The sequence below is a fragment of the Centruroides sculpturatus genome, unplaced genomic scaffold, assembly GCF_000671375.1.
Source record: "Centruroides sculpturatus isolate CEXI.00-Female unplaced genomic scaffold, Cexi_2.0 scaffold5, whole genome shotgun sequence".
Classification (NCBI taxonomy): Eukaryota; Metazoa; Arthropoda; class Arachnida; order Scorpiones; family Buthidae; genus Centruroides; species Centruroides sculpturatus.
Window position 1 is genome coordinate 950,469 of NW_019384397.1, and position 12,162 is coordinate 962,630.

The 12,162-nt window shown below is 29.3% G+C and overlaps 1 protein-coding gene and 1 non-coding gene across 2 annotated transcripts in view; both read right to left on the bottom strand.

The window, feature by feature from the left end:
• The window catches only part of LOC111618453, a 29,158-nt gene extending 18,094 nt beyond the window's left edge, over nt 1-11,064 (bottom strand). The window contains exons 1-3 of the mRNA XM_023359997.1: nt 9,752-11,064; nt 7,877-7,983; nt 2,397-4,732 (exon numbers count right to left, since the gene is read on the bottom strand). Of these exons, the coding sequence (XP_023215765.1) occupies nt 2,397-4,730 (2,334 nt within the window). The 5' untranslated portion in view covers nt 4,731-4,732; nt 7,877-7,983; nt 9,752-11,064. The remainder of the gene's footprint in view (nt 1-2,396; nt 4,733-7,876; nt 7,984-9,751) is intronic.
• Trnah-gug lies at nt 1,469-1,540 on the bottom strand. The gene has a single exon. It is a non-coding gene; the product is annotated as a tRNA-His (tRNA).
• Nucleotides 11,065-12,162: the final 1,098 nt, after the last annotated feature.

The following is a 12,162-nucleotide window of genomic DNA, read 5'->3' on the forward strand; positions in this document are numbered from 1 at the left end:
ATTTAATCACATATTTCAAAACGTTATAATATAAAATGAAATGAAGAATAGAATTAAGAATACTTCCAGTGAAAGTAACGATTTTAAATCATTTACATTTATTTATAATTTAAAAATATATATATATTTTTAAACATTGTTTTTTAAGTTTAAATGAAGGTTTCATTTTTAATATTCACTGCAGGAGGATTTCCTTCAAACGGAAGGATTTCAAAATTCTATGAAATGTTTATATTTAATTTGTCTTACATATTAAAAATACAGTATTACATTTTATTGCTGTATTTATTTTAAAAAATAGAGATAAAAGATTTAAAAAAAAAAACAATTAATTTAAGCAAATTTTATTATTTTTAAATGTTTTTTCCCAGTTTGCAATAATAAATATAATATAGAAGTGAATATTACAAACTTAACGGCAAGGCCCTACGGCTTATTAGTCATAGGGCCTTGCCGTTAAGTCTGTAATATCTGCAATAGGAATTTTTTGAAGTAGTAATGTTTTCAATACATTATACGAGGATTATAATGATTGAAATATATATATATATATATTCGTATATATTAATTGGAAATAATAACAAAATTACTATAGATTAGACACTAAACTCTTGCTAATCCGGCAATTTTTTGCCAGATTAGAAAACGTGTCGGATTAATGAGAGTGTAGGCTTAAAAGCCTGTCTAAAGGCAATGAATGACGTGACCGGTCGCTTTATGTTACTGATTCTTTTACAGCTTTATTATTTATTAAGATAAACACGAATAAGAGATAAACATAATAATGGGGATATGTCGGATAATCGAAAGACCGGATTGTTAAGAGCCAGATTAACAAGAATATACCGTACTAATAAAATACATTATATCAATATAGTAAAAAATTTTAAAATATGTAATTTTATGATACAAATAAAAAAATTCAGCAATGAGTTAATTAACTTCCCGGCAAAAAAAATTTAAACTGCGTATGTGGCGCCATCTCTTATGATATTTTAGTATTAAAAACTTTTTATATTTTTAATTATTATAAAATGGCAGAAAGTTTAATTTTGAGGGTAGGGATGAGTTTTGTAAAAAAAAAATAAAATAATAATAAACGCTAATAATAAGTAAAATCGTCTACTAGAGATACACACAAGCCCTTTATTTCCCCACCTCCTCGACCTTTAATTAATCACCAAAATTTAACAACAACAGTCTCTCTAATATACAAACCTCCCTGTAAAATTTCAAAAATTTTCAATCAAAAGAACAGGAATTATTAAGCTTTAAACAAAGTAAACAAAATCGTTTTCTCACCCATAATACAGAAATTACCCCCCTAATTTCTTTGTATTTCTCGACGTTTTAACGTCCCCCGAGTCTAAAAAATGTAAAAATCTCGGGGGCCAATATTTTCCCTCTGTTAAAAGTATTACCGTTTAAATTATTAATTAATAATAAATGTAAAAAGAAGAAAAAAAAGTGCCGTGACCAGGATTCGAACCTGGGTTATTGCGGCCACAACGCAATGTCCTAACCACTAGACGATCACGGCAACCGGACACGTCTGTAAAATCTTCTTATCACCTATAAATATCCAAAAGTTACTAAAGTGTAACAAGTAAATTGAAAAAAATACGGAAAGAAGTTAAATACAAAAAAGTAGTTTGTTCGGTTGCTGGTCGTTATCTACAGTATACATTATATATAATGTTAAAGTGTTCTTGTATATAACAAATTTGTGAAGTAAAACAATACAAATATTTTAATTATATTATGTTAATTGTATTTAATTATATACATTTTTATCTACAAGAATATAATTTTAATTTCGTTAAAATTATATTGTATTGTTTTTATTTTAAACTTTTTTTTATTACTCCTTTATTAAAATAATCCCTATTTTAAAATTCTTAAATTAATTAAAATTATTCTTAAATTTAGATTTATACTTTAGTATGTATTGAACATTTTACAGATTGTCAGATGCGATTGAAATGTATGCAAAATACAGTAGATCCCCCTATAACACTGTAGATAATTCCGTGTTATATGAATTCCGTGTTATACGAGTCACTTAGATTTTACAAATACGTGAACCGTTCATAGCCCGGACCACGTATTTGTAAAATCTAAGTGACTCGTACAACATGGAATTCATATAACACGGAATTATCTACAGTGTTATAGGGGGAGTCGATTGTATTTTATCAATATTTATTAAATTTACACAAATCAAAAACAATTTATCATAAATATTTATATAAAATATTTAATAATAGTTTACATTTCATTTTAAAATCTAACGTCCATTACATTATTGATGGAAAAATCATTATTTTAATCAGATAAAATACACAGACATTGATTACTTGTATTTAAAATATCGCATAAATTTAAAATTGATGATTTTTAATAACTGTTTTAAGTCTTCTCCAAAAGAAAATTTGCGAACCTTCCATAGAAGGCCACTCTAAACATATTCTAGTTTTAAGAAGATAAACAATGGGTTTTTTAATTAGATCTTTGTTAAGTTTTTCCATTTTTACTAAGATCAAATCGTCTCTTTTGTTCTCAAATAACCTATGTTGAGCTAAATGTATTTCAAGCATGCACCATTCACTCTTCATAAAACAGTTAGATATTAACACTACTATTTTACGACTTTTATCAATACTATCAATAATATTTTGGGTAACATTTCTGCCTGCGAGAAAATCTCGATCGTGGACACAAAGCTTTAATCCAAATTCTTCTGATTCCAGATGAGGGACCAATTGTTCGTATACCCATTTACTTTCTGTAACACAATACACTACAAATGCATCGTATTCATAATATTGCAATGCTTTTTCTTCTCGTCTACAATTGTAGAATATATTTTTAAAACGAAACCAAAAATAGCGAAGATACCAACGATAGTAATATAAAATGGAACTTAATATTGATACGAAACATAAAGAAAACATAATGGATAATGTTATTGTTATTGTCATATCTGTAATGAAGTCCAAACAATCTTCATATCTAGAATTGAGATCTTTCACTTTTTTGTCGGTTAATTCTGTAGGAAGAGAACAAATAAAATGATCAGAATCTCTATAATTGGTGCCATTCAGCCACGTATGAAGGTAATAAAGGTTGCAGGGTGAACAATAAAATGGATTGGAAGATAAGTTAACGAAATCGATATTTAATAAAATATCGATAATTTCTTTGGAAAATAAGCTTATGCGATTAGAAGATAGATCAAGAATGTGCAGCTGGGAAAATTCTATAGGAATAATTAATTCCTTGATCTGATTGTTCTTCAAATTTAAGTATTGTAGACTGGGATGAGAAAAATTATAAACACCTTTAATAAAATTATTTTGAAAATTTATAAATGTAAGATTCAACGCCATACTAATAGATTGTACGGGGATGTTCATAAAACGATTGTTACTTAAATTGAGATGTTGAAGAGAATGCAAATTTACGAAGACATCATCAGGTAGACTTTCTAAATAGTTGTCAGCCAAATCAAGGGATAAAAGAAAGATTAAATTATTAAACGTTCCTTTAGGTATTGAAGTCAAATTACAACGATCAAGAAAGAGAGAGTGTAAATGGGAAAAAGCAGCGAATGATCCGTTTTCTAATTCCATTATAAGATTTCTGGAAAGTCTAAGTATTTTCAAGTTAGAAGGTAACGATTCCGGTATTCGAGTTGGTAAAGAAAACTTTTTACTATCAGGTTTATTTTCTTCCAAATTTAAATATGTCAGATTAACAAAACGTGGTTTATAGAATGGTTCGGGTATTGTATTTAATTTATTTTTACTAAGATCTACTAATTTTAAATCAGAAACGTTATCAAATGCATCTTTCTCAATATAATTAGTTATACCTCCCGTCATATTCAGCACTTTTAATTTAGGAATAAATGGAACATCACCGTTTCTTATTAATTGAATATCATTTTCTGGAAATTCCAACTTAATTACATTAAATTTTGCAATAAGAGAAAATACAGTTTTGCTCACAACCACTTCTTTAAAATATACTAACATTTCTGTAATTGTCGCTCTATCGAGATAATATTTCTTTTTTATTTCATTAATAAAATAAATCATATTATCCTCTGTAATTTGAAATTCTTCAATCCAATCATCAGAAAAAACATTATAAAAGTTCGTTTTAACAATAAATTTGCACGTTGTATTCTCAATTTCATACAGAAGATTTTGAAAATTCGAAAAAGTATCATTGCAAGAATAAATTACTTGAGCCATTTCATTCAATTTCTTTTCATTAAAAATTAAATTAATTTTCACTCGTTTCATATCTTCAAATATTAAATTTAATATATTCAATAATGGCAACTTTACGCTTTCATAATTATACTTTTCACTTTGTAATATCGAAAATTTCTCCACTGTTAAATTTGTATACCACAAAGGAATATTTTCACTTGTATTATAAAATTGTTCTACTTCTTCCGTGCTTTCCATTTCAAATGCCAATCTGATTATTATAGCGTGTTTCGTAGCGAGTAATAAATCAAAAAATGTTTCAGTGTAATAATATAAATTACACAATATACGAAGGTGATTTCTAGAATTTAATGAGACTTTGCAATATTTATTCAAATCTAATTCATATGTTTTTCGATCTTTATTGTATTCTTCATCTGTTTTTACAGCGTAAACGATCTTCAATGTAGAGACGAATGAAATAACCACGAACAATGAAGTAAATAACATATCTGAAAAAAAGTATTAGTAAATCTAAACACATACAGTTGATATCAATATTATAATTAAAATAAATAAGAATATAAAATACAATATATAGTCGATTTAGTAACACCGTTTGTTCTCCTTGAAATTGCTACTAAACCTATGAACAAAAGGGGCACTTTACGATAGAAAAAAAGTAAATTATTCACGACTGAAAGAGGATAGAAAACAAAGTTGCTCAATACTACTTAATTTTTCTGTTTCACAAGCTAATCAGAGTGATCGTCTGAGAACTTCACGGGAACGTCGTATTATTCAAACAGTAGGGTTGAAAAGATAATACAGTATTTTTAGATGGAATTGTATGCAGTACTTTGTTTGGTCAAATGTATCGGTGTTCTTAGGGAAGTGGATATATATATATACGTAATGCGTGAGTGTATATATATATATATATACAGTACTTGTATATACATTATGGTGGTGGCGCTGTCTTCAAAGAGATAAGAAATGGAATCTTTTTGCTCCTGCATTTTTAAAGTTTTTTCCTATAATTCTTATTATTTCTTATAAGTGTTATACATTTTTTGAAAGCGTTATTCATAACGACCAAGAATATGTTACGTTAGTACAATTTGGATACTCCTCTCTGAAATTACACGTTTTTGAAACTTTCAGTTATTCGGGCTTGATTTTCCGGACTATCTCAACCAATCAACCGGAACCTGATCTAGTGGCTTACTCGCACTACTTAAATGAGTACATGTTTCAAATTTTGGGGTTCCAGGCCCAGTATTTAAGGAGTTATTAACCACTTCCTGTTATTTTTCGGCAAGCCGTAACTCGTTTCCGGTGGGCTATATCCTAATAATTTCCGGTCGTTTCTTAGAAGACATCAAATGTGAATTTATCCCAAAATTTCACAAGTATAGCTTTAATAGTTTTTAAATTATCGTTGTTCTACGAAATCTTTAATTTTCAACATTGACCTCTACTACTACTATTTTCTAGAACATTTCACGGAAGAGACATATCATATATTTCTAGATTCGTCTGGAGTAGAGAAAGACATTGCACATAATTATAAGCTAACAAAATTAATATTTTAAGTTAAAATTTATTATTTTCTTCAGTATGGAATCTGAAATACAAATATTCCATGATACTGCTTATAGTATTTTCGACAAGATTAAGAGATATTCCCTGCAAAATCGAAATGCTAAATTTGGAGTAGAGTGTCATTTAACATATATATTGACACAATTCACCAGAATTATAGAATTAGCAGAATCTACTCTTAAGAATAATAATTTAGTTGAACGAACACTTTCAAAGTTAGTTACTAAAGAGGATTTGCTAGACTTTAAAGATGCTCAATTTGATGAATCTAAAGAAATTCTAATGGATATTCAATCCGCAGTACATAACCAAAGGAAAACTACTTCTGACAGTGTTGCTGGCGAAAAAGTTCCTAGCACCCTTAGTTATAGAGATACCCTACTAAAAGGAATAAAACCAACCTTACCTGCAAATGAACCACCTCCACCAGAATACACAGTTTTGGTATATAGTGATAAAGTCGGTGCCACTTGTGATGAAACTAAACGTAATCTAACTAATAACGTGCAACCTGATAAACTTGGCATAGGGATACGTAGAATAAGGAAGATTAGGAATGGAGGACTTGCAATTGATTTAAGCCATAAGAATGAGGTAGGCTATTTTAAAGAGAATGTTGAACAAGTTCCTGGCTTGGTTTCCAGACTGCCGGAAAAGCGACTTCCACTAATCAAAATTGCTTCTGTTCCTAAAGGTATCAATAAAGAAGATCTCATATTAAATATCTTTGAGCAAAACATGCACTTTCTAGAAACTTTTACTGATCGCACTTTTGCTGAACATGCTACTATTAGATTTCCGCTTAAAGAAAAGAATGAAAATTATCTTTCATGGATTCTGGAGGTATCTCCACAGGTTAGAGAGAAGCTTTACTAGCTTCTCTCTAACCTGTGGAGATAAGCAGGGAAAATTCACCTTCTTTGGTCGACGTGTCAAGTTTTTGACTTTTTTCCTATTACTCAATGTTATCGATGCTTATCTTTTGGTCACATAGCAAAAAATTGTACCTCAACAGACAATGTGTGTAGTCATTGTAATGAGAATCATCTATATAAAAACTGCCAGAACAAACATAATTCACCAAAGTGTGCCAATTGTTTACGAGAAAACAGAGCACATAACTGTTATAATACAATGGATAAAACTTGTCCTGTATATCTTAAGGAAAAAATCAAATTTCAACAAAGGATTGATTACCATATATAGATATATGCATAGACTAACTTACATCTTTGTATATCATCAAGTATACTGTTGTATTTTGCATACTTTGATTTATTTGTAATCGTCTGTTTTTCTAAAAATCAAAGGACACATTACTCAACGTTAGTGCTGGCCTCAACTTTGGAGAGTTGCTGATTGTTGTGTATTTTTATTGTGATTTGTGAACACGTGTTTCATGACTATGATAAAATTTGATTATTCTTCGCTAATAATAGCAACTCACCGAGTATGTATGTAGTTGTACAGTTGTATATAGTTATTTATAGTTAAGCCAACTTTGTTTTCTTACATATTGCTTTTCACATTTATGATATTGATATATCCTATGTATTTATTTCCTGTTATGTTACGTTAACAGTTATATATAATATGTATTTATAGTTTAGTATTTTATTGTATGAATATAGTTGTATATAGTATATATTTTATTTCTTCATCATTAGTCTATTGTGTATAACATGTACTTCTGAGCATTGCTATTGTATTGAGTTTAGCCGGTAATGCTTTCTGCGGGGCCAGCCTGTATATATATATATATTTATATGTACAATAAATAATAATGAATAATGAATGTATATACATTATTTACAAAAAATAAATATTTTACACAAAAAACACTAGATATATACTGTACTTTTAATTTTTATTGTACTTGCTGGTCTTTAAAACAAAGTACAGTAACACTTAAAATTTTCATCTTAAATTAAAAAATAAACTGGCCTTAATTCAATGAGCATTGCAATATTTAGTATACAATATATATTATCAATAAAGTATACAGTAATTAAAAGTAATTATAGTCGATTAATAAAAACACTTCTACTTACGGATAGTTTAATGCAAAAAGGCATTAAAAATTGCTGTTTTAAATTCACTCTGAATCAATCATTATGTGTTGATCATAGTAAACGGCTTCATGATACTTGAAGATATACTGTAAAAAAATGTAGAAGGCATTAACTCCCAAAAGTAAAGTTTGAATTAGAGGAACTTTTCATAATTGGAATTTAAAAATTTACAAATTTCGTAAAATAAAATACTTTGTTGACCATATAAGTCCTTCCGGGAGGCAACCCTCCTCGACAGATTGTCCGTGTGTTGCTACCTCTATATTGATATAACATATACCGAACTCGGTAAGTTTTTGCTATTATTCAACAAAAAATTAGAAAACGTCATCGCGCAATACTTGACGGACTTTGCATTTTTTGTTGCTTCAAACACAATGGAGTGTTATAAATTAAGACACTTGGCGTTTTCTCATCTTCTCCAAGTATCTTAATTTATAACACTCCATTGTGTTTGAAGCAACAAAGTTCGAAGCATGGTTTCAGATTATAAAAAGATGACTTTGCATTTGTAAAAAAATATCTTAATCTTTATATTTTATTGTTTTTTTTTCATACCTGGTATACCAAGCGACAAAAATGACACTAAGTAGCGTGTAAGCCATTTCAAAAAGCAAATGATTTTTTCAATCCGCGAGTGTATTGATTGATTGGCATTAGATATTGAAAATGCAACACGAGGAGGATTTGCCAATAATGGAATATGCCTGCTAGGTGGGCTTTTAACAGACTCCTCTCTATCTGCCCACCCAATTGACCATTCTTCATCAAAATTTCATAGCATCGATTCTCTTTATATACAAACTATTAAACCAAATTTGATTTCTTAATCATTACCCCATCCCGAGATATTAAACGAAATAGACGCCAACACTCACACCCACACAACACACATATCCAAAGAATATTTTCCCGTTTGTTTGACTTTTTAGGTTCAGGATGTGTCAAAACTTAGATGGTCAAATTTGACACGCTTCCAATACTTTGTTATGTAGACATAACAGCCAGGAAAGCAAAAGCTTATGGTATCGTTCGAAGCGCCGAACTTATCTTTGCCAAAGAGAAACTCTCAAGAAAAGATTTAACTTCCATTTCGGGTGCCATAATATTTACTTGGCGCAATAACTTTTTATATCTCGGATGTATTTTGGATATTAATTGTTTGTTTTTTTTATTAATTTGGCTAATTAATGTTTTTCCTGACTTTCTATTGGCCTCGAGTTATCTATGTTTATCATCGCTTCTAAATCATTGTTTGGTCTTGAACAGTCAATAGAAAAACAACGAAAAAATAAAACCAAGATCAGAATCTAACTGTAAAAAAATAAAAGGAAAGCACCATCCTCGTATCGTGTCACAACTCCGTCGTCAGTCTCTTTAGATTTTGGACTGATTTGTAATTATCCGTATCCATATTGTTATAAATATCAGACCATAACAAAATAAATAAAGCCAAATGAAACTTTATTTAGTTCTTAACTATTGTAAGATATAAACAATAAGTAAACTCATGAAAATACAGTTAGTACTCCTTCGTCCATTTGGGAAGATCTCGACTGTGTTCGGATGTGGGCAAATTCTGTCAGAATAGTCGACGATTAGAAGGCATTCTTCCGACAAGCTGAATCATACGATTATGTTTTCTTTCCCCCTTATAAATTCACCTTTTTTCTAGTATACTTGTTAATGATAGCCGTTTTCTTTAGAAAGTTGCAAAACTCATGTACAGTACCTGACTAGATAAGTCGCGAATATATTTCGTCGTTTGAAAGACAACGTTTAGGCATTTAGGTACTAAAATGACTAGACTGACAAAAAAACAAATAGTAATTAAATGCAACAAAGAAAACTTACCGAGCGCCTATTCAAATTCATTGACTGCGATTGACTGAATATATTAACTCATGAAAATTAAAATTTTTTGATCAGTAATGAACATAATACGTTGTAGTTAATGCTTTTCGCTGTCAAAAAATATTGGTATTTAACAATGGTATCAAAAATCAGCCATACAGGATCGTGTAGTGAATTTTTGATAATTTGGAATTAATGCCTTCTGCCTTTTTCTGAATTAAATAAAGGAACACATTTCTCTACACAAAATTCTTTTTTAGTTGAAAATTATTGAACTGAATCGTTCCTATTAAAAATAGGGATGGGAAAAATCTTACATATCAAAATTGTTTTAAAATTTACTAAGAACATATGAATTTTATGATATTTTAAGAATTAGACGTGAGTGTAAGTTTATGTTAGGTTCAAAGTCCGAAAGCGCTTATTCAGAGGGGAGGAAAACAAACAGAAAGCATTGTAGAAACAGCCATTGTTTCATTGTTTCAAATGACATTATTAAAATGTCATAACGCGAGACGTTTCTGTTGTGACTGTTAAAAAATGACAACACATTCTAGCATTATAAACATACAGTAAACTTATCACAACTCGTTATGGCCATTTCCTGTTTGTTATATAGTAGCAAATAAGCAATTTAACATACAAGACTAAATATGAGATTGCCATTGTTCTTAATTATTAATTTTTTGAGGAATTGTTAGAACGACGCTTAAAATTATAATTGATATCTTTCGAAAAATAATTTTTATTTTCACTTCTTAATCGATGCAGTTCCTCTTACAATTACAGCTTAAAAAAACTGTTTACAGAATGTGTATATCAGGCAGTAGAACTGACACTTAAAACAATAACCTCTTTGTTATTCAGTTTTTCTAATAATACCTTGACTTCACTTAATTTATATACAATAGGATCAGTCAAATATTCCGAAGAAACCTAAAAGAACCATAGTGTAAATAATTCACTTTGTGTTCATTTCTTTTTTTTTTATACTCTTTCCTCTTTGTTGAGCACCAAATTGCATGTATTTTTGCATATATTTTTGCAAAAATACACGCAATTTAGCATAGTTTGCCGATTCAGTAGTGCTAGGAATGGATTAATATAATCATTCGTCATCAGTCAAAACACAGATCTATGTATAAAAGTTCCGCGTAAAACAAGATCCTACTGTATATTAATTAGGCTATATGAGTAAGTACCATACTGTACATGAGAAATATTTATATGAAAATATTAAATGTGTTTATTTTGTGTATATTTTTGAATAAATTATAAAAAAGTAGCACAGAAAAGTAAACTATTCTAGTCATAGATATACTACATGTATAAAAATAATGCTATTACAAACAAACTTACCAAATGCAACTACTCCATGCGAATATATAAACATTGTCTGATTAATCGCCACACACTTCCGTTGTATCCACGATCATATGACGTAAATCGCATCCTTCAAATTTCCCACTCACTTTCGAAATGAATTAACGATGATAATTTTTATTTAATTTAATTTACAGAAATTTATTTTATATCTTAAGTTAAATTTAGTAGAAGACTATTCAAAATCCAAGGCATTTTTTAAAAATACATTAATACTTAAATTAGTAATTACAATAAAGGAATTAAAAATCGCAAGAAAAGATAAATAGTCAGAATTATCAGCCAAACTGGCTGATAATTCTGACTATTAAAAATTGCAGTAAGTCTTGAAACACTTAATTGTTTCCTGTTCTTTCTTTAGTCTATAAAGAACTTAGACTTTATTTTGTACAAAATACACTTTATTCATCAAATAGTGTTCCTGTATGATAAGTTATACATAACAATTTTGTGCTTACTTCCAAAAAAAAGTCTGTAAACATTAAAAAGTAACCTTATCTAAAGACAAATGTCGTTGACATAGTACACATGATAGTTTCGCCTGTACTTGGGGAAATCCACTTGCGTATTCTATAAGCAATTGACTACATGCTATTTTCTCCTTTCAAATTTTATATTATCAGATAGATTAACACTGTTGATTTTTCCGTTTTATATGAATTCCGTGTTGTACGAGTCACTTAGATTTTACAAATACGTGTGCTGGGCTGTGAACGGCTCACGTATTTGTAAAATCTAAGTGACTCGTACAACATGGAATTCATATAAAACGGAATAATCAACAGTGTTATAGGGGGGTCGACTTGTACAATTATTATAGAGCATAATGATAAAGATACTGTAAGATCTCTTTTTATGCGGATTATTTTTATGCGATTTTGAAGTTGTGCGGTTTGTATTTCATGCAAAAATTTCTTGGACAAACATACATATAGGCTTGTTTAGGAAGCCCGCGTATAGACAGTCTCCAAAAATCGTGGAACGCTCAAAGCTCACTCCATTTGTTCCACTGACATATAACGTTTATG